Source organism: Lithobates pipiens, unplaced genomic scaffold (assembly GCF_037356315.1).
Source record: "Lithobates pipiens isolate NorthernLeopardFrog02 unplaced genomic scaffold, aLitPip1_a1.2 Scaffold_18, whole genome shotgun sequence".
NCBI classification, from domain to species: Eukaryota; Metazoa; Chordata; class Amphibia; order Anura; family Ranidae; genus Lithobates; species Lithobates pipiens.
Window position 1 is genome coordinate 103,322,308 of NW_027507758.1, and position 24,341 is coordinate 103,346,648.

Genomic DNA, 24,341 nt, shown 5'->3' on the forward strand with positions numbered 1-24,341 from the left:
TCTCCGGTCTCGAGGAACCCCTGCTAAAAATTTTAACACTACAACTCGTGATACTTAGTCAGTGAGAGGAATGGTCCTTACACTTGTGGTCATTAGGAAGAATTACCTCCTTACAGATAGCTAAAAAGATCAATGTTATCAGTGGGAACTTATCTGAGAGGCAGAAATTGCCCAATGCTGAAGGAACCCCTAGCAACCTCTGGAGGAACCCTGGTTGAGAATCACTGCTCTAAACACTGGTAACAAGTATTAACCCCATACTAGTCCTTAAAGTCAACCACATCATACAACATACCTTTTTGAAATGTCCTATCTATCGGGAAACGACACAAAAGTCTAAAAATCAAAGATGGACTAGCGCAACATAATAATAATCTATTTGGTCCTCACAAATAGATTTACAATTAGCATGGCATTTCAGTGTGGCCATTAAGTATTTCAGCTGAGATTCATGGTTATTGACCATGTTCCACCACGCAGGACGTGAGGTAATAAAGAATTGTTTCTCAGAAAGAGGTAAAGTGAAAATCTGAGTTAAGCACCGATTTCGATGTACATCCTTTTAGCATGATGCCATACATATCTAATTTCCATATGCCATACGTATCTAATTTTTTATTCTTTTATACTTTTCTTATTTATGTGTTCTCTTTTTGGAATAGCTGGTAGGCACTGCAGATTTTCTCTTTTTTTTTTTTTTTTTTTCAAGGACAAGTATGGGGTTAAGGGCTCATGAACACGGGACGTTTTTACAGCTGCTGTTAGGGAAAGCTCTTCATGGGTTTGTTAGGGCTCCTTTATACTAGCAGTGCCCTCTTGGATTATTGATGCATATTGAGCCTGGAAAGCAGGGCTCTGGTTGTACTAAATTAGTTGCAGGTGCTCTCTACTCTTCTTTGAGCATTCATAAATATATATATGTGTGTGTGTATATATAGGTCTGTGTATGTGGATATAAAAAGTCTACACATCCCTGTTAAAATGTCAATTTTCTGTGATGTAAAAGGATGAGACAGATAGGAAGGAAGATAAATCATTTCAGAACTTTTCCACCTTTTTAATGTGACCTATTAACTGTACAACTCAGTTGAAAAACAAACTGAAAACTTTTGGGGGGGAGTAAAAACAAAAAATTGTGGTTGCATAAATGTGCACGGCCTCTTAAAACTGGAGATGTAGCTGTGTTCAGAATTAAGCAGTCTCATTCAAAATCATGTTAAATAGGAGTCAGTACATACCTGCCATCATTTCAAGTGCCTCTGATTACCCCAAATAAAGTTCAGCTGTTCTAGTAGGTCTTTCCTGACATTTTCTTAGTCGCATCCTACAGCAAAAGCCATGGTCCGCAGAGAACTTCCAGAGCATCAGAGAGATCTCATTGTTAAAAGGTATCAGTCAGGAAAAGTGTACAAAAGAATTTCCAAGGCATTAGATATACCATGGAACACAGTGAACACAGTCATCGTCAAGTGGAGAAAATATAGCACAACAGTGAACTGGATATCCCTCCAAAATTGATGAAAAGACGAGAAGAAAACCGCTTCAGGAATATATGGTAAGTACTGGCTGTGTGGTACATGTGACAACGATCTCCCGTATTCTTCATGTCTGGCCTATGGCGTAGAGTGGAAAAACCGAAGCCTTTTCTTATGAAGAAAAACATCCAAGGCCGGCTAAATTTTGCAAAAACACATCTGAAGTCTCTCAAAAGCATGTGGGGAAATGTGTTATGGTCTGATGAAACCAAGGTTGAACTTTTTGCCTTAATTCCAAATGATATGTTTGGTGCAAAAACACTGCACATCACCAAAAGAAAACCATACCCACAGTGAAGCATGGAGGTGGCAGCATCATGCTTTGGGGCTGTTACAGGGGCCTTAGTCAAGGTAGAGGGAATTATGAACCATTCCAAATACCAGTCAATATTGGCACAAAACCTTCAGGCTTCTGCTAGAAAGCTGAACATGAAGAGGAACTTCAACTTTCAGCATGACTATGACCCAAAACATACAGCCAAATCAACAAAGGAATGGCTTCACCAGAGGAAGATTAAAGTTTTGGAATGGTCCAGCCAGAGCCCAGACCTGAATCTGATTGAAAATCTGTGGGGTGATCTGAAGAGGGCTGTGCACAGGAGATGCCCTCGCAATCTGACAGATTTGGAGTGTTTATGCAAAGATGAGTGGGCAAATATTGCCAAGACAAGATGTGTCATGCTGATAGACTCATACCCAAAAAGACTGAATGCTGTAATAAAATCAAAAGGTGCTCCAATAAAGTATTAATTGTAAGAGTGTGCACACTTATGCAACCATATTATTTTATTTTTACTTCCCTCCACCTAAAATATTTCAGTTTGTTGTTCAACTGAGTTGTACAGTTTATAGGCCACATTAAAGGTGGAAAAAGTTTTGAAATGATTTATCTTTGTCTAATTTTTTTACATCACCTGACATTTTAACAGGGGTTTGTAGACAATGGCACCTGAAAGTGGGTAGGATATGGTAGGCAGCTTGAAGTTGTTTTTTTTCAAAGTAGAAACAAATGGCCAAATGTAAGGATTTAAGCAACTTTGGCAAGGGCCAAATTGGAATGACTAGATGACTGGGTAAGAGCAACTCCAAAACTGCAGCCCTTGTTGGATGTTTCGGGACTGCAGTGGTCAGGACCTACCAAAAGAAGGTGGTCCAAGGAAGGAAAACCAGTGATCTGGCAACAAGGTTATAGGTGGTGAAGGCTCATTGATGCACGTGTGGGTTGCAGTTTGTTGTGTATGGGACTACGTAGAGACAGACTGAACAGAGTGCCAATGCTGATCTGTGTCCACAGCCAAAAGCGCCTACAATGGGTGCATGAGCATCAGAACTTGACCATGGAGCAATGGAAGTGGTCTGGTCTGATGAAATCAGGAATGGTTTGTGGAACACAATGACAGGTTCAAGGTGTAGACTTCCCTCAATTCTCCAGATCTGTCTTATGTCTTGAGTGTGGAATGTGCTGGAAAAACTAGTCCAATCCATGGAGGCAGGCCTCACGTTACACCTTACAGGACTTAAAGTGGACTTCCACCCAAAAATGGAACTTCCACTGTCCGTATTCCTCCCCCCCTCTGGTGTCACATTTGGCACCTTTCGGGCGGGGGAGCAGATTCCTGTCTAATACAGATATTTGCTCCCATTTCTGGTGAAAGATCGTCGCAGTATCGACAGCGATCTACGCCATATCCTGCCCCTCCTCCGTCCCCCCTGCTGTCTTCTGGGAGGCACACTGGTCCCAGAAGACAGCAGGGACCACTGAGAACACGCAGTGCGACTCGCGCATGTGTAGTAGGGAACCAGGCTGTAAAACTGCAAGGCTTCACTTCCTGATTCCCTCTCTAGCAATGCTGGCGCCTCCATCTGGAGTCGAGGGGACAGATCGACTTCGGGTGAGGACATCGCATGTCCTTATTTTAAAAGTCAGCAGCTGCAGTATTTGTAGCTGATGACTTTCCTTTTTTTTTTTTTTTTTTTTTTTTTTTTTTTTTTGTCGGGACTCCGCTTTAAAGGATCTGCTACTGATGGATTGATGCCAGATATCACAACATACCTTCAGAGGTTTTGTGGAGTCCATGTCTTGATGGGTAGTAGTGGTGGGTGGTCACAATGTTATCGCTGATTAGTGGTTCCAATACTTTAGGCTCTATTCGCACCTAAGCATATCGATTTACTGACATTTTTCAGGTGTTTTTTATAAGCTGTTTTTTTTTTTTGCAGCTTTTTACAAGCATTTTAGCCAATAGAAAGCACTAGGGGGAGGAGAGGGAATTATGGGTGAGCGGCTGCTATTTGAGCATTTTACAAGCGTTTTCCTGCTCAAGTCAGGCGTTTCTATCGAAGTCTATGGGGCCAAAATCACTTGTAATCTGCCAAAAAGAAGCTCATGTACTTTCTTTGAGCTTCAGGCAACAGAATGCTCAGATGTGAACAGGAGCCATTGAAATGGGATTTTACGTTTTGGGCGTTTTGGAGCTTCAGAGCCGAGCGTTTTACAAGCTGAAAAGCGCTCGGTGTGAATGGGGCCTTAGACTTTTGTATTAACCTTCTAAAATGTCACCATCTTTCAAATTTTTTTTAATTATTTGAATTTATTGATAAACTGTAACAAGCTATTTCGTGCTCGCAGCAAGCAAAAACTTGAATGCTGTAGCAGCCATAAAAATACTTTGGCAATGTCTTTAGCAGATAATTGTGGTGTTTCAATCATGCCTAGTGAAATTCTAGCTTGCCTTTGTTTTCCAGCCGTAGCATGACCCCCAAAAACTTCACTTCATAACTCTCTTACCCGAGAGAATTGAGATATAGAAAACATGTCTCTGTTGAAGATTTTATTTATTTTATGCATTTTGTTGCTGTAAATAGGAATTTTGAGCAAATCAGTATGATTTACACATAAAAGCTTATTTCCGTTGAATATATATATATTTTTTTCTTCCCCACGGTGAACAGTGGCTTAGTGGTTGACTTGCAGATCTGTGGTCGATCTTTGTGAGATCTGAACCTGATGCTTTTCTCCTCGTGTTTGCATGGATTTCCTCTGGGCACCACCAGTTTCCTGCCACAACCCAAAAAACATAGCGATAGGTTTCAGAATTCTACTTGACTATATTTTCATCTAAACTGAAAACAGCCTCGGCGTCATTTCAGAAAATAGCTCCTTATCTGATCAGAATGTACTTGGTTATTAGATGGCCATGCCCCCAGCAGTCATACATTCATTCAAGAAATCAGGCCCCCCACTGTTGGTTGCTCATCATTTCTTAGTAGTCAGTGATGAGGGCTGATAAACAAAGCTTTGAACCCCTCTGATTCCAAGTGATTAACCACTTCAGCCCCGGAAGATTTGGCTGCTGAATGACCAGGCCGTTTTTTGCGATTCGGCACTGCGTCACTTTAACTGACAATTACGCGGTCACGCGATGTTGCACCCAAACAAAATTGATGGGTTTTTTTCCCCCCCCACAACTAGAGCTTTCTTTTGGTGGTATTTGATCGCCTCTGCGGTTTTATTTTTTGCGCTATAAACAATAAAAAAAAAAAAAAAAAAAGGCAATTTTGAAAAAGAAATAACACAATATTTTGTACATTTTGCTATAATAAATATCCCAAATTTATTTATTTTTTTTTAAATCAAATTTTTTCTCAGTTTAGGCCGATATGTATTCTTCTACATATTTTTGGTAAAAAAATTGCAATAATCGTATATTGATTGGTTATAGCGTTTACAAAATAGGGATAGGTTAATAGCATTTTTATAATTTTTTTTTTTCTAGTAATGGCAGCGATCTGCGATTTATTTTTTATTTTTTTTATCGGGTCTGTAACATTATGGTTGACACATTGGGACCATTGACATTTATACATCGATCAGTGCTATAAAAATGCACTGATAACTGTAAAAATGTCACTGGCAGGGAAAGCGTTAACACTAGGCGATCAAGGGGTTAACTGTGTTCCCTATGTGTGTTTCTAACTGTAGGGGGAGTGGACTGACCTAGAGGAAATAACAGATTGTGGTTCCTAGCTATTAGGAACACACAATTTCAGAGACATCTGTGTGGGTTTCTACACAGATGTCAAAGGAAATCACACCCCGAAATCGCCAAAAGTAGTACAGAGACTCATTTTGGGAACCTGTGTGGCACCGCAAATGCGGTGTCGCACCGATTTGGACAGTGCAATTGCTGACTTTTTGGCATGCGATTTGACATGTTGCATCAATTTGAACCAGTGTTTAAAGAGGAGAGAGGTGCCTCTAGGCCCTTGTACACACGGTCGGAGATTCAGTCGGAATGTGTCCAATCGGAGCGTTTTGTCCGACTGTGTGGTCTGCATCGGACTATCCGTCGGACCAACTTTTCCAACTTGCCGGAAATATTTTCGGACAAAATGCTCCGATCGGACATACTCCGATCATGTGTAGAGAATTCCGATTGGACAAAGTGCCACGCATGCTCCGATCAAATTCCTACACCAAAGCTATTGGCTACTAGCCTGAACATAGTCCCGTCGTAACGAAAAATAACGTCATCACGTCGGATTTTCCGACAACTTTGGCAGTTTCGGACAAAATCCGTCCGATTTGGTTGTCGGAATCTCCGACCGCATGTACAAGGGCTAAGTGTAGCAATAGGGTTACATTTAATGAAGGTACAATATTTAGCAACTCACATGGTTTATGATTAAAACAGGCACATCTAAGTATGCAGGCATCTGGGGTAAATCTGCCCACATTGACCGTCCTCCGCACCGGCAGCTCTCACCGCTGTCGGTCTGCAATCGTGACTGGGAAGACTACCCTGCAGTAGAACGATCTGAAAGCGAAGCTTGAATCGCTGGTGGAGCGCAGTGTGGAAGGGATGGCGGTGCGGAGGACGGTCTATGTGGACAGCTTTACCCCGGATGCCTGCATACTTAGATGTGCCTGTTTTAATCATCAACCATGTGAGTTGCTAAATGTTGTTGTACCTTCATTAAACGTAACCATATTGCTACACTTAGAGGCACCTCTCTTCTCTTTTATACTCAGTTGTGACATGGTGCTGCTTGTACATCAAGACATCGCTTGTATATCGAGTCAAATTTATAAAAAAAAAAAAAGTTCTTGCCTTGTAAAACACTCCAAGTTACTCTCAATCCACTGTACATGGTATAGCAATGTTTTTTTTTTGTGTAATTCAGCCCACTGGGTTGAATGGAAAAAAAACCTGATAGTGTGTACCAGGCTTTAGGTACAGTAAGTAGCATCAACCCTTGGGGGGGGGGGGGGTCTTTCCCAGTGCAGGGGTCATTTTTTTTCTAATTCCTGGAGCTGGGTTTTAACGTCATATTAATATTTTAACTTGTACACTAGGTGTCAAACTGGTTTGATTGGTGCATTCTCTGAGTGTCATGTCATTCATCTTTTGTTTATGGACTGAAGAGGATTTAGGGTGGTTGGCCTGGTGCAATTGTATGGGATGATCTGTGGTGCTCATTCAACGACTTCCTGACCTTTTGGCCCACATCCTCCTTTATTTCAAGTAGTAAACACTGTGTAAAGAAAAGGCATGAATGCCAGAGTGTCTTTCCTCTCTGTGTCTGAACATGCCAGTCCTTTCTTCTCTGACAAGAAACCTTTCTGTTTACTTAATCCTACTAGACAGGTTGTTTATCCAAGACACTGCTGCTTGCACCCATGTGGTATGTTGGCTTGCTCGTAATGATTGGTTTGTAGCCATTTATACTGTTGTAGGAGTTGAATGCAACAAACATGAGGCCAATAACCACTAATCGGAGCACCTGGGTGTATAGCAAGGCCATGTAAATAAGGGGAAAATCTTGACTTGTACATAGGCAACTTAATGTAGTTTAGTAGCTCTTTCATTTTCAGGCCCCCTTCCACACGGGGTGGGCTTTGTTGGAGTCCACCTACTCATTGGGGAATCTGTCTGTTGATCCCTGCTGAGCAGGCAGATGGCTGGTCCGTGTCTGCTCCGCTTATTCAGAGCCTCTCTCGTCTATGAGCGGTCGGATATAAGTGGTGCGCCTGTCCGTTTATACCCGACTGCCATCAGATCCGCCAAACAGATGGGGTCGGATCCTTATCCTTCTATTTTTAGCGGATAGGAGCGGATATCGGTGGGTGTTAACGGACACGTTGACACCTGCCATCTTATAGAGGAGACTGGAGGGTCCGATCCGGTCCACTAGAATGAAAGGCGCCTAAATCAATATTAAACCTCCGCAAAAAAATAAACAAACAATGAGCCCTGTGAGCTTTATGTCATAATGTTCTAGTATGTACCGCATATTCACACATTATGGCAGACTTACCTGGCAAGCGATCCTCCCCAGTGCTGCACTTTCAGCGTTCCCCTCTGTTACAGGGGCGCCCGTCTTCTACCGAGCTTGCTTCTGGGTTTGCATTCTAGCCTCTTGATTGGCCACGCCACGATGACGTCACTGCTGCGCATGCACATCTAAGTCATATTGTCTTGTTGTGTCCCGTGTATTAACTGTATGTAGCCTCAGCTACATACACCATTTTCAGAGTATACAGGGCTGTGTTCTGGCAACAAAACAAAGTCAGGCTGAGTGCTGCTCAGCCATTCACAGGAAGCGTTGTATTCTATGAGTGCAAAAACGAGAGCCTGGTCACGGGACTTTAAATGAGGCAAATCACGTCTAAACAGAATGTTAAACATGATTACAAATTTATTGCATAATAATAAAAATTCATGTTATGAATTTGATAAACATAATAAAATTATCCATAATAAGTAGTCATAATGAACATAGTAAAAACCAAAGAGAGCTGTGCTAAATGATTGACTTATGAGGTGATATTCCAAATAATCACTGCTAAAAACGCCAGTGTATCGCAACAAGTGAGACCGTGAAAACGAGGAAAAAAATCACGACTTGCCCAATGTGGGTGCACTCGATGATATGTAAAAAATAAATAAAATAAAAATTATATATATATATATATATATATATATATAGTGCAAAAAAAAATATCAGTGAAACACTATAAGGTACTAAAAAAAATAAAATGAATATAGTGGTGAATAAAAATCACTAAAATTCACACATATACTGGTATCTGCATTATCAAAGTACAAATATAGACATACGTAAAAATTTAAGTGACTTGAGTCCAATTTTAGTGATAATAACCCAAAGCGGGGTTAATAAACAAGTGATTAAATAAAATAAAAAAATTAAGACAGAAAAGTCCATATAAGTTGATAGTGAATAGTGGTTTCTTCCAGAGTGATGAAATTGAGAGCATCTTTGCGAATTGAGAAGTGTGACAAAAGTAAAAGTGCCTCCACTACAGCAAACAGTGCCACTTACCAGATGGTAGTGGTCCCTTATTACAGGGGACCACAATATGCAGATGGCTATCACCCCAGCCCGGGCTCTTTAAGGAATGCACTGGAGTGCAAAGGACTCTTCAAAGCTCAATGGTGATGGTCCCCTCGCAAATCGGATCAAGCACAGCAACAGCATCCACATAAAATGATAAAGGCACGCAATAGTGTAAAAACCCATAGCATTTATTTATTAAATTAGAGCAAAAGACAAATGCGCACTTACATTTAAATGAATGAAATTCAGCATAACAGAAATTGAGTCGGGGGCCCTGTGACGACATCCTGCTTGTGACAAAACCTGTAGGGAGGAGGAGCGACGTACTGTCGTCACCGCTATGCGCTGTAGTCCCGGAAGTATCGGGCTTTTTCGAGGCCAGCCAGCTCGATTTCTTTTATACTGAATTTCATTCATTTAAATGTAAGTGCGCATTTGTCTTTTGCTCTAATTTAATAAATGCTAAGGGTTTTTACACTATTGCGAGCCTTTATCATTTTATGCGGATGCTGTTGCTGTGCTTGATCCGATTTACGAGGGGACCCTCACCGTCGAGCTTTGAAGAGTCCTTTGCACTCCAGTGCATTCCTTAAAGATCCCGGGCTGGGGTGATAGCCATCTGCATATTGTGGTCCCCTGTAATAAGGGACCACTACCATCTGGTAAGTGGCAGTGTTTGCTGTGGTGGAGGCACTTTTACTTTTGTCACACTTCTGTGGGATGCTCTCAATTTCATCACTCTGGAAGAAACCACTATTCACCATCAACTTATATGGACTTTTCTGTCTTTAAAAAAAAATGTTATTTAATCACTTGTTTATTAACCCCGCTTTGGGTTATTATCACTAATATTGGACTCAAGTCACATACATTTTTATGTCTGTTTATATTTGTACTTTGATTATGCAGATATCAGTATATGTGTGAATTTTAGTGCTTTTTTTTATTTTTATTCACCACTATATTTAGTCATTTTATTTTTTTGAGTACCTTTATAGTGTTTCACAGGTATTTATTTTTTGCACATATATTTTTTTTTACACATCATTGGGTGAGTCGTGATTTTTTTCCTTGTTTTCACGGTCTCACTTGTTGCGATACACTGGTGTTTTTAGCAGTGATTATTTGGAATATCACCTCATAAGTCCATCATTTAGCACAGCTCTCTTTGGTTTTTATTTTGTCTAGTGTTTTATAATATTTTGGAGTTGCTTGGTCATTTTTAACAGAATAGTGCAGTTTTTCTTTTTCAACATAATGAACATAGTAAATTCATAAAAAGTTGTTAATGTTCATATACATAATATATAATAAAATTGGGAGCTATTCATTACTAAAATTTTTCTATATATACGATACTACAGCATTTTCTTATCTTTTTAGATAATTTTTTTTATCTACTGAGGAAGTGGAAATGAATCCACAAAACTTGTAGAGTTATACTATAGGATGTCAAGAAATTTGTGGATTGTTATGAACTTTGCACTTATGTATTTCCATCTGCCAAAATCATGTATCTCAATATTATGTATACGAACATTAACAACTTTTTATGAATTTACTATGTTCATTATGACTACTTATTATTGTTTAGCTTTTTATATCTTTCTTTTTTTTTTTTGTGGGGCATGAATTTTACTAATATGCAATAAATTAAAGTCCTGTGACCATGTTCTCTTTTTTGCATATATATTTAGGGATGGAGGCTCACAACTCATGGTGCCACAGGCCATGTCCTTTTTTTTTTTCTCCGTATTCTATGAATGAATACAAAGCTTCCTTTGATTGGCCTGAGGCAAAGATTGTAACATCTTCTCCTTGCCTCTCAGCAGGCTTCCTTCAAACTTTTCCAAGGCTCCAGGGTCCATTCCAGTTACTGTTTTTATCGGCATATAACACGCACTTTTTTCATCGGCATATAACACGCACTTTTTCCCCCCTTAAAATCAAGGGAAAATCGTGGGTGCGTGTTATATATACGCCCAACCGCTGCCTTGGGGGGGGGGGGGGGGGTAGAAGGGGATGAGCGGCGCCTAAATAGAGCCGAGTGTACTCGGCTCTGCTTGTAGTCACGCCTCCTAGCATTTACTTCCCGCCACTGGACCAGTGTTTTTTCCATCATAGGAGTCGGGTCAAGGAGCGGGGCTGGGCAGGATTGAGAGAGGAACCGAGTACACAGGCTCTGTCTATCTTGGCGGCAGTAACATTTAAAAACGTTCATACTGCAATTTCAGGCAAGGCTACAGATGGACACTGTTGGGCAAGGCTGCAGATGGACACTGTTGGGCAAGGCTGCAGATGGACACTGTTCATTCCATAATGATGGGCAAGGCTGCAGATGGACATTGATAAGGCTGCATTGATGGCATTTAAAATTATTTATTTTTTCCCCTAAACTTCCCTCCTAAACTTGGGCTGTGTGTTATATGCCAATAAACACGTTGGATGACACTGGTTCCACCCACCAGTCCCTGCATCCCTGCAGATCTGTGGTGAGCGTGTGTGGAATTACAGTACTCTGCAAGGGATGCAAACATGTAACACATTGGGAAGTGTCGGATACTAGAAATTCTGTGTCCGCCGATTGGATGTCCAGGTGGTGGAACAGATAAGTACTATTATTCTTTAAAAGGGTGGTTGACAGGCAGTGCTTAATTTTGCTGTAGGGTGCCAACATCCCGAAATCTTGAATCTTGGCAATAACTGGGCCCCGTACACTATGTGAATTTCATAATCTGGCATGGTTTACAGTTTGCAGTCATTTTGTTTACAATATGTTGCAGAGTAGAGTAGAAAAGCAAGTTGATTGACTCCTCCACCTCCTCGTGTCCTTTGTGAAATGGGAGTATTAAGTGTACTTCTCTTTATAGCGAGTGAACCATGAAAAACAAGGGCTAGCCTTCCATCTTTCTCATGCAAGGAGCGTATTCATGATCTGTAGAGCTGTTGGGATCTAAAGAACACACATTAGCTCCTCTTAGGTTGTTTTTTGGGTGATTCTTTAGCACTGTCAGGATGGGGGACCTTTCAGCAATTTCATCTCGCAGCAAAACCAAATGGACTTGTTGCTTCTATAACCTTTCATTTCCTTTCCTTTTTTACTTGGTGACGTTAATATTATGAGAAACAAATACTAAATGTGGATATTGATCTGTATCCACATGCTACGAAATTATGGCAGCAAACGCCTGGCGAGTAGAAACGGTAATACTTAATTTTATGGAGAAATATTTTGAGTGAATGTTGTATTTTTGTGCTTTTGCCGTCATGGTTTAGAGGCATGAGCAAAGCGCAGGAAAAAGTCTGGTGCCGCAGTTAATAAGGCGTTGGATTTTTATGACCTATTCGGCTTGGGAAACCTGGATCCTGTGTAATCTCGCATACTTTCAATAAATATGTATTGTTGCTTAATCATTTACATAGTGCCATCATATCCCGCAGCATTGTACAGAGAACCTTGACCTCTTCATGTTTAGCCTTGCTAATGAAAAGTGTACTTATAAGCAGTCTCAGATAATCAGGGTTCTTTAAACCAGAAGACAGCTAATGAGCATAATGATGGGCGTACTCTGAGTGATTTATATACAATCGTATGTACAGTACATTTACTGTCTGATCAGAAATGATTGCAAGATCAATAAGATTGTTCAATGTGCCCTACACTTAAAGTAGTTGTAATATGTTATATATCCAGTAAAGCGACTGGCCTCAGGTAATACACAGAGATGAAACAAATCCTTCTACATAAGCTGTACTTGTTTATCTGCATCACTCACTTCTCTATATACCTGTTCAAAGTCCAGAATTTATAAAGCTTAACTGAGATGTCAGGAAAAAGAGGAGGAGAGCTGAAATTGCACACTGCAGAGCTCAGTGTAGAGAGCTGTGAGAGCTGATTGGAGGGAGAGGATCCATCCACCCCCACCCCCCAACCACCCAACCAACCGTCCCTTTTTTTTCCCCTTGGTGTCGGAAAAACTTGTCAGAAGTGATTCATGCAGTGTTAATTTCATTGACGAAAATATTTTGTCAGCTTCATGTTTTCAGTGACGAAAATAAAATTCTAATTAAGCCAAATCATCAAAAATATGACTATGATTAATTCCACTTTTCATCAACAAACAAAAACGGAATGAAAATGTGAGGGAGAGACGTTTACCCACCTGTCCTGAGCTTTCCTCGGAGCCCCCCCTGTCTGTTAAAGCCCGAGCCCCCGTGACAAGCTGTATCGGCTCCCTCTGTTTGCCTGCTGCCTGGGAGTTCCAGAACAATGCCCTACAAACCACGTGGTGAGGGTTTCCCCTCCCAGCAGGGTAGCAGTGCTTAGCATTGTGTAAAATATCAGCCTCCCTAGACCAGTTCTCTGCCCTGGGCACTCCCTCACTCCTGTTTACTTCCCTGTCCAATCGCAGCAGGAGCGGGCTTCCGCCGGCGTGTGCCCCCACACCCACTGCCCGAAATTACAATCACTTTGTGCGTGATTTCACGCAGGAAGGCCGCCCTGCCACAGTATATCTGCGTGGGGCGGTCCTTAAGTGGTTAACAATACAATTGAATTGTCTACTTTTCTTACGATCAGGTTTTCCTTCTGGACCAAAAAAAATTATTTTGATTAAATTGGTAAGTTTTGCTCAAAATTGCAGTATGTGTCTTTTCGATAATTTATAGATCCAATTATATATTTCAAATTCTGTAAAGTATCTTTTAGTCAGATCATTATGTGTCCGGCCACCATGCTGCTTGGCTGTCTTTAAAGGGGTTGTAAACCCTTCTTGTTTTTCCTTCTCCTGAAAAACCTATTGTAGTGCACCAGCCCCCCCGTTTTACTCACCTGAGCCCATTCGTTCCCAGGCCGGAGACGCGCCCACCCTCTCTCGGTGTCTCGGCTCTTGCTTGCATAGATAGCAGCACAGCCATTGGCTCCCACTGCTGTCAATCAAATCCAGTGACGGGGGCCAGTGCAGAGTCCTGCTGTCTGTGTCATGGGACACGGGAGTGCGCCCCCATGGGTGACCCAAAGGAGAGTGCTGCTCTGAGGGTCACTCGATGAGGGGAGGAGCCAGGTGCACCGTGGAGGTACCCCAGAAGAGGAGGATCGGGACCACTCTGTGCAAAACCAACTGCACAGAGGAGGTAAGTATAACATTATTTGTTTTAAAAGAAAAAAAGGGAACCTTTTACCCACAAGGTTCACATATGTGCGATGCGAGAATCTGCGTGATTAAAGTGCTGGTTCCCCCATCGTATCCCTCCCGCAGGCAGTTCACACTGCCTTCTGCAAACCGCTGCGGGTGTCATTAACTCAATGACACCCCCAGTTTAGTTCACAGGTAGCAGTGCGAATTGTGAACTCGCACATAAATCAGATCGCATAGGTGAGAACACCCATGCGATCCGATTCTAGTGCGGGGGAAAAAAAAGTCCCTGCATTATTTTCTGTGCGAATCCAATGCAAGTTCACCCATGCAACTGTATGGCTGAACTTGCATTGCTCAGAGATCACATGATCGGCACCCGCAGAGCGAATCTTATGCGATCTTTGAGATCGCGCTAGTGTGAACCCAGGCTCAGTGTCTCTTTAACATTACAAGTCTACATGGAAAATGTCCTGACATGTCGCAGTATATATTATCAAAGCCTAGAACTGCTGTACAGTGTCAAGAAGTTACAAGACTATGTTATGTACGATCCAACATCTTCTGGAAGTAGATGTTGACCCTGGATGATGCTTGAACAAAAATAGTGCCAGTCTTCAGGGGAAAGGAAAGATGAAGGCAAGGGTGTGGGGGTAGCTGTCATTTTGTGTTACACGTGTGCATACGTTAGCAAGTATGTCTACACGTAGGTCTGCTGTAACAAAGGACCAAGACCTCCTGTGCCATTTGTGGAGAGCAGAAGACTGAGAAGGTTTACTTTACCATTCTACTATGCAGAGATCGACTTTGCTCAGTCTTGCTCTATGGCTTCATTCAGGCATCAGTGTACTTTACCGCCACTCTGAAAAGTGAACTGTGGTTGATCACTTTCCAGAGGCAAATAAATAATGCTTATACATACTTTCCCCCATGAAATAGATAGACAGAGGAAGGGGTCTGGTGAAAATGTGTACATAGGGTGACCGGTCCAGCCAGAACTAAATGTATCTGGCCATGATGATTTTTCTCTGAGCACTCTGACGCAGGATGTAAATACTGCAACAAATCCATTTACATCTCTTTATAATACACTACTGTTGTGTAATTGTATTTTTTGGTTGTATGTATGTAAATGATTTGTCTTGTAACCAGTCCGAGCTTCAGAGTCTCATGTTGGCCTTTCAGGTCATACAGTTAAGTTTGAGCATTTTAAACTAATTTTGTCATGTCAGTGTTTAACCACTTGCTTACTGGGCACTTAAACCCCCCTCAGTCCCAGAGCAATTTTCAGCTTTCAGCGCTGATGCACTTTGAATGACAATTGCGCGGTCATACAACACTGTACCCAAATGAAATTTTTATCATTTTTTTCCCACAAATAGAGCTTTCTTTTGGTGGTATTTAGTTACAGCTCGGAGTTTTATTTTTTGCTAAACAAACAAAAAAAGATGCAAAAAAAAAATCATGTTTTAATAGTTTGTTATACAATTTTGCAAACGGGTCATTTTTCTCCTTCATTGAAGTGCGCTGATTAGGCGGCACTGATGGCTGCATTGGTGGGCACTGATGGGCTGCATTGGTGGGCACTGATAGGCTGCATTGGTGGGCACTGATAGGCTGCACTGGTGGGCACTGATAGGCATAGTTAAGGCGGCACTAATAGGCACAGATAAGGCGGCACCGATCGGCACAGATAAGGCGGCACTGATGGGCAAAGATGGGCACAGATAAGATGGCATGGATGGGTGGCACGGATAAGTGGCACGGATGGGTGGCACGGATGGGCACTGATAGGTACCACTGATAGATGGGACTGATGGGCACTGATAGGTGGCACTGATAGGTGGCTCTGATAGGTGGCACTGCTGGGCACTGATGGGCGGCACTGCTGGGCACTGATGGGCGGCACTGCTGGGCACTGCTGGGCGGCACTGGGGTGCAGCACCTTTGCGGCAGATTGTGGGCACTGTTGGTGGCACTGTGGGTGGCACTGTGGGTGGCACTGTGGGTGGCGCTGTGGGCACTATGGGCACTGATGGGGGGCACTTACTTTCATTCAGGATGGCACTGCGGTGGGCAGGTGGGCACTGGCAGGGGGCAGGTGGTCAGCTGTATTGCTGGCCGTGATCGGCTTTTTTTTTTCTCTCCTCGCGCTGTCAGCGCGAGGAGGAATAATAGCCAATTACCGGCTCCGTTCTGTCACATGATCAGCTGTCATTGGCTGACAGCTGATCACGTGATAAGGGGTCGGGATCGACCCCTTACACGGATCGGTGATCAGGCGAGTCTCATGGACTCGCCGATCACAGAGCGCGCCGCGCGCGCCCCTCAGGGGGCGCGCAGGCCGCTCGTAACCGGGACGACGTCAATAGACGTCGTCCCGGAAATGTAGGTCCGCGCTAATGCCGTCATTTGGCAATAGCGCGGATCTCAAGTGGTTAAACAATTTATCTACTTTGGTTTTTATACAAAGTTATCAATTTTGTAATGGATTATTTAGCCTCATCTTAAAGCGGTAGTAAACCACAAAAAACAACCTGCAAGAAAATGGCATAATGTGCTAGTATGCATTGCATACTAGCACATTATGAAATACCTTAGAACAAAGTCACCGCTGGGGGGGCTGACATGTTCCCCCCCCCCCCCCCCCCCCCAGCGTTTCTTCCAGGTTTGCGGGCTCTGGCGCTGTGAGTGGCCAGAGCCGCAATGACATCACTCTCATGCATGTGCCGGCAAGGAGCTCTGAAGTTCCAGCATGATACGCCGGACCTTCTGAGCGCATGCACCACTGATGTCATCGGCTGCAGGCAGGGTGAATATCGCCTAAACCTTGCAAGTTTAGGAAATAGTCATTTTACCTACAGGTAAGCCTTATTATAGACTTGCCTGTAGATAAAAATTACACTGATCAGCCATAACATTATGACCACCCACCATAACATCACCCAACTAATATCGAGTAAGGCCACTTTCACACTGAGACGCTTCTAAACTGCCAGTAAAAACACTGAGCGCTTTTGAAGAGCTTTCTGTTAATTTCAATGGAGAGGGGAATTTTTCACAGCCCTACCAGCAAACTGCCCCAGTGTAAAAGCGTTCATTGATTTTAATGGAAATAAGTTTTCGTGAGCTTTTTAGGCACTGTTTATAGTGTGAAAGCGCCTGAAAAGCACCTCAGTGTGAAAGTGGTCTAAGTCCCCCTTTTGCCCCCAAAACAGCTGTGACCCATCGAGGCATAGACACCACTAGAACATTGAAGGTATTCTGTAGTCATATGTGTGAGCACAGGGTGTGCTGGATGTGCCCAGGCACACCCTTATCACCCCATGCGCATTAGTGTTATCGCTCTGTGTAGCAGCAGGAACAGGGTAAAGATCTCCCTCTTACTTGCTCTTCCATAAGAAAAGTGTTTATGCTCTTCTCTTTCACTGTGCCAGCAGGGAGATCAATGTGTCGGGGTCAAATATATGTAAACATATACACATGCATGTGTGTTTGAGCTTAAGGGTGCACACCCCAATGCAATAGGCTGTGCTATTGTCTATGTCTGTGGTATCTGGCACCAAGCCGTCTGTCGCAGATCCTATAAGTCCTGTAAATTGCAAGGTGGGTCCTCCATTGGTTTAGACTTCTCATAGTGCATCCTGGTACCATCTCCTACCAAGGTAAGCAACGCGCATGCACCTGGACATCCACATGATATAAAAGAATATGTGATTCATCACACCAGACCACGTTCTTTCATTGCTCTGGGGTCCAGTTCTGATGCTCACATGCCCGTTGTAGGAGCTTTTGGCTGTAGACACGGATCCACGTGGGCACCCTTGTCTGTAGCTACACAGCCCCGTACATAACAAACTATGATGCACTGTGTGTTCTGACACCTTTCTATCGGAACCAACATTAAAGGGATTGTAAAGTCAGAAGGTTTTTTTTATCTTAATGCATTCTATGCATTAAGATAAAAAGCCTTCTGTGTGCAACAGCCCCCCCCCCCCCCCCCCCCAATATTTACCTGACCCCTATCTCTGTTCAGTGATGTCCATGACTGTCTCAGCTGTCCAGTACTCTCCCTCCTGATTGGCTGAGAAACAGCAGCGTCATTGCCTCCCACTGCTGTCAATCAAAGTCAGTCAGCACTCAGGAGAGAGAGAGAGGGCGGGGTCGAACTGCAGCTCCATGTCTGAATGGACACACAGAGCTGTTACTCAGCTTGAGTGCCCCCATAGCAAGCTGCTTGCTGCGGGGGCACTTGACAGGAAGGAGGAAGCATGAGCACAGAAGAGGGACTCGGGAAGAGGAGGATCTGGGCTGCTCTGTGCCAAACCAACTGCACACAGCAGGTAAGTATAACATGTTTATTTTTATACGAAAAAAAAACTAGATTTTACAATCCCTTAAGCTTTTTTTGTATTTTGAGCTACAGTAGTTCTTCTATTGGCTCGGGCTACGTGGACCAGCCTTCGTTCCCAACGTGCCTCAGTGAGCTTTCATTGCCCACGACTCTGTCGCTGGTTCACGTTTTTTCCTTCCTTTGTTTTTTTGTTTGTTTAATTTTTTTTTTTTTTTGAGTACCACGTTTTCACTACTGCAATCTGAGAACTTCCCACGAGCTGCGGTTTTTGTGTTGCTGTGACCCTATCATCTATTCAAGCCATTACAATTTGGCCCTTGTCAAAGTCACTCAGATCCTTACACTTGCCCATTTTTCTACTTTTAACACATTAACCTTGCCTTACCTAACCTAGCCAATGTAACAGGATAATCAGTGTTGTTCACTTTACTTGTCAGTGGTCACAATGTTATGGCTGATGGGTGTGTATTAGGGATGCACCGATACCATTACCAATACTTTTTTTTTTTTTTTTTTTTTTTTTTTTTTGTACTCGCTGATACCAATTACCGATACCTAAAACAACTGCTTTGTTTTAACTTCAGCTGTCAGCAATGGTACAAAGCATTGAAAAGTTATTTTACAAATTAAATAAATTGATCTTTTTTTTAATTAAGCGCTTTTTCAATGTGAAATGTGTAAATATATGTTAATATATATGTGTAAAAATATTCACTAACAAAGCAAACAAAAAAAGTTTTGTTTTATAAAATAGATGTGAACAAAAGAAAAAAGCAGGAAAATAATAATTTAATGGAGGAGAATAGGGAGTAAATTAAGAGGTTAAAGGGGTTTATCCCTTTGATCTGCAGATAAAGAAACAGAAATATACGAAAAAAAAAAAAAACATGTTTCTTTTTATTTTAGTGTTTCAGGGCTGAGCAATGTTGTTAATAAACATTGCCAGCTGCTTTTTTTTTTTTTTTTTTTTTTGACAGCTCCAATTACCAGACTTCTTTAACACAGGGGAGACCCACTGACAGCTCAAAGAGCTGAGCCTGAAAGTATTCATTTCAGGTATCGGTGCATTTGCACGAATACCGATACTTGTGCAAATACTCGGTATCGGCACCAATACTAGTATCTGTGCAACCCTAGTGTGTGTATATATATATCTACAGTAGTGTATTTAGGTTTTGTGCTGCCCTAGGCCTGACTAAACTTGTGCACCCCCTAATTTTAAATATGGCCCTCCTATTCCTGTTTAAGACCCGCCCTGAAATTTTAGAGTGGGGAAACAAGTTGTGAGGGCCTGGGGGGGGGGGGGGGGGCAGGCAGGCAATGGATTCCTTTAATATGCATAGAATTCCTCTCACTTCCTGCCCCATAGCTAAACAGGGAAATTTCTGCCATGGATGGTAAAAAAAATAAACTGACGGGGGCTATAACCCTCCCTTACTCTATCCAAAATAAAAAAAAAAAGTGAGAGAACTAAGAAGATATAACCATGCCAATGCTGTAGCAGAAAACATATATAGCATATAGTATATAGCATATAGCACAGTGAGAAAAGTTTGTGTTCCAGGACAGTCAAAATTAGAACTGCCCCCCCCCCCCCCCACAGCATACTGGAAGCAGTGTGGCCGCTTTATGGGGGCGCTAGATTTATTTGTATCTCGGCCCAGTCCGCCCCATAAGACTGGCGCTACACTAATAGCGCAAGCCAGCGGGGTCTCTTTCTGTGCTGACCCCCTGTATAGTGCTGCTCTAGGCCTGGGCCTTGTCGGCCTAGGCCAGGATACAGCGGTGTGTGTGTGTGTGTGTATATGTGTGTATATATGTGTGTATATATATATATATATATATATATAATATACATTTTTTTTTCCCCCAAAATATAGGGAGATGTTTGAATTTTATTGGCTGTCTTGCTTCTCCTGATCATGTTATAGGTCTGATCTAGGAAAAGAAAATGAAAGCTTTCATTGTTTTGCATATGTGATTTGTGAGCATGACACCATAAAAGTGGTCAGTCAAAGTTCAACTTAACATGGGATTTACCAAATCACGGCAGTGTCAACATTGTCTGAGTGCAGAGCTGACATCATTCACCCTTTTATTTAAAAAAAAAAAAAAAAAGTTCCCATAAGATTCCATGAGCAATTTAGTAATTTATGCATAAAAACATCCTGGCTATGATGTCAGCAGACCCGGAGCTGTCACTCACTCTATACTGTTACCTTTTAGTTGTTCTCAGTTGCTACAAAACGTTATAATAATAATAAATTCAGAGGCACAATAAACATTATTTATGGAAATAATGCTGCACGTAGTCGATTTAAATTCTTGTTTTTTGTGGGGGGTTTTCTGCATTTATTTTGATGGTGACAGCTTCTCTTTTAAGTAGCTGTGGCTCCTGTATCTGACGCTTTATAACTAGTGAATATGGACCTATCAAGGTATTTTTAGCATTGCTTCTCTTCATTACGTGTTCTCATTTTTTCTCTTTTATATATGTTCTCCTCTAGTGACAACTACATAGTGCGTGTGAAGGCTGTGGTTATGAGCAGAGATGACTCCAGTGGGGGATGGTTACCACATGAAGGCGGCGGAATCAGTCGGGTTGGAGTCTCTAAAGTTTACCCGGAGGGCAGCGGAAGAAGTGACTTTCTTATACATGGAGAACGAATAAAAGATAAGCTGGTAAAGCTTTTTTTTTAAAATCTTTTAACCCACAGTTGTTTTGCATGCTATAGGTTGCTGCTTATTTCCCTTTGTATGTTGGCTAGACTTTTTGATCTGTTTGTTGGCCTTACAGTACAGGCAACACACTTTTCCAATATTGCCAGTGTTGTGTCTCACCTAGTCTACAGACCAAGGCTGGTAAAAAAGGGCACAAATAAAGAGGAACTCTACCCATGTATGGTTTCCCCATCTGTCCAAGAGCTTGGGAGCCTGGCTAAGACTATGTAGGCCTCTGCTTTTCAATTTATTACTATACATTAGAGGGGGCGATGTCCTTAAAAAACAAACCAAAAAAAACGTAAGGGGGTCCTTCCCATTTTACCCAGAATGGGTGTTTTTTTTTTGTTTTTGTTTTTTTAAGGAGAAGCGGTTTAACCTTAAACCCTTAGAGCCGGTGCCTGCTGGCCCTTTAAGGCAGGGGTCTCAACCTGTGGCCCTCCAGCTGTTTCAAAACTACAAGTCCCATCATGCCCCTGCCTGTGGGAGTCATGCTTGTATTTGTCAGCCTTGCAGTGCCTCATTGGACTTGTAGTTTTGCAACAGCTGGAGGGCCACCAGTTTGAGACCCCCTGCTTTAAAGTGGAGGGCCACCCTGAAAAAAAAAAAATATTAAAAATTAAAAAAAAATCTAAAAAAAAAAAAAAAATGAAATTTTTTTTTTTTCTTTTACTTACCAGAAGTGCCTGTTGCTAGGCACATAATCCTAATCTTCCTCTTCCTCCTCCGCGGAGATCTTCTGTCTTCTCTCCTCCGTGCGGCGTCTTCTGGGTAATGGGTCGCGCTGTGTTCTGGGAACTGTGTGTTCCAGAACACAGCGCGTCCCATTCACAAAGCGCTGCGTGACTCGCGCATGCGCAGTAGGAAACGGGCAGTGAAGCCATAAGGCTCCACTGCCTGTTTCCCTTACAAGGAATGGCGACGCCGGGACCCGAGAGCCGAGGTAAGTGGGCTGATTAAGTCAGCAGCTGAAGTGTTTGCAGCTGCTGACTTTTTTTTTTTTTTTAAACGGCCCTCCCCTTTAAGGAGTTTAGAATGCCGGGAGGCGGGGCAGGGCTTAAGGTTATGTGACTGCAGTGATTGACTGTCATGGCGGACACATGATCGGAAAGCTCCTGATCGCAAGCCAGGAACCAAAGCTCTCTGGCAGCCATTAGTAAGTGAGCAAGGAGCGCGCAGGGGCGTGCTCTCAGTAAAGCTGTATTGGCGCTATTGCACACAAATATGCGGCAGCTCGGCACCAAGGCCCGGCCCTAGAGAGACCGCATATTTGTGTGCACTGGGCGCTAACGGGTTGTACGTGTAGGGTTTTTTGTTACTGTCAGGGCAGTAAGGATGTGGAACTCCATTCCACAATCGGTGGTGTCAACAGGAAGTATTGATCATTTTAAAATAAAACCTTGGACCTGCATCTTCGTGAACACAATATACAGGGATATGGGAAATTATTATAGACACACCCACACAGGTTGAACTGGATGAACTAGTCTCTTCATTCAACCTTACCAACTATGTAACTATATGTAAATATATATATTATGTTCTCTATACCTCCATCAATCAACATGCTAAAAAATTTGATCTTATTATGGTCATTCTTCCTCAGCGTGCCAAAACTGAGATCTTGGATCAGGAGAAAGCAAGCTAGGTCCCCATGATGCAATGCAAATTGTCAGTGCTTTGCTGTGTGCTATGTAGGGAAGAAGGGCAACCCAGGACTTGGTTTGAAAGAAATAGTGCATCATTTGCATAAATTTAATAAATGTACCCATGTTAGTAAAGGAAAAAATGTTGCATTACATTTCTTCATTGAAGCCTGCAAACCATTGCAACAGCGTTCAGTGCATTGCGAGTGCGATGCTTAGGTTCCTTAATTTACATCCCAGCCTGTGTTCTGTATGAAGGTATGGAACCCCCCATTATGGGGTGGGAGGACGTAATTAGTGGGCTACAAGTGTAGTGTCATAATTGTATTTGTACGCCACTGATATGCGAGTCCCTCCGCTACAGTGGCGGATGGGACTTGTAGTCTTTTTATTCGCAGATCCTGAATTCAAGAAGTACCCAAAATTCATTGAGGGGTGGTTTGAGGGTGGGGGATTTGGGAATGTGACCTTGTAGGGTAAACCCTAATGCATCATGCACACTGGGAATTTAGCTCTTGTGCATGAGTTTTTGTAGCTTTTTTTGTGGGCAATAGGCACTGGTGCATTGTCCAGCCTTTAGTCAGAGAGGCTGAAGGCTGCTGTAGCTTGGACAGGGCTGAATGGTGTACCTAGGGGTATTAATGTCCCTGGGCACATACTGCCTTAAGTGTTAATATCACTCCATAGATGGTCCAGCCATGGCAGCTTTCATCCTTCCATTTATACAGGCTGCTAGGAGCAGGGCTGGACAATGCACCTTTGCCTGTTGCTCGCATAAAACATTGGAATCTCATGCATCTCAAATGGAAAGCTTTGTCAAATGAAAGCGCATTTATTGCGTTTTGCACTCTTATTGAGTAAACTTCGTTCTGACCTCCATCATGTTCTGTGAACTGTAAAAATAATTTATCACCCTGATATACATTGTGAGAAGATGACTTTATCAAGATGGAATGATACCAAATCTGCACTGGGAAAAGTCTGTTTTGCTAAACAGAAGTGGACTTTCCCAGAAATGAAGCCTTTCCAGTGATTTACTTCTCAGTGACAGTTTAGTTGGAGGTTCACTGCAACAGCTGCATGATATTAAATTGGGTGATAAAACTGTATGTTGAAAGTACTAATACTGAAAAGTTGATTTGTTCCTTTGCTGTTGCTGTTTTCATATATAAATGTTTCTGCCAAAGTGTGTCTGTTGCATGTACACAGGGCCACTGATAAGGCAGTGCAGCCAGCCCTCCTGCACTAGGCCTGGGTCCCATCAGTTTAAAAGGGGTGCCCATGCACCTGCTGGGCAAGGCTGTACTGCCTTATTGAAGAAACAGATTTTTGGTTCTAATATTTGTGCCCCCACCTCCCTGCTGTCCGGACCCCTGTGTGCCCCCATCCCCTGCAGCCCTGCCAGCCTCCCTATTCTCCTTTCCTGCCTGCAGCTGCTGCAGGCACACAGGTAGATAGTTTTCAGGATGAGCAGGGGGCCCTGTAAGGTAGGCTTTACATGGCCCTATGATTTCTAACAGCAGCCCTGCATGTAGCATCGCGGCATTTGGGTAAGACTGCGTAGGTTAAGCATTTTAATACAATGAAAAAT

General features: G+C 42.6%; 1 protein-coding gene across 1 annotated transcript in view; it reads left to right on the top strand.

Annotated features, from left to right (window-relative positions):
* Positions 1 to 24,341, top strand: part of SPRED2 (sprouty related EVH1 domain containing 2) — a 145,408-nt gene that overhangs the window by 59,994 nt on the left and 61,073 nt on the right. The window contains exon 2 of the mRNA XM_077485956.1: positions 20,891 to 21,065. Coding sequence (XP_077342082.1) covers positions 20,891 to 21,065 — 175 coding nt within the window. The remainder of the gene's footprint in view (positions 1 to 20,890; positions 21,066 to 24,341) is intronic.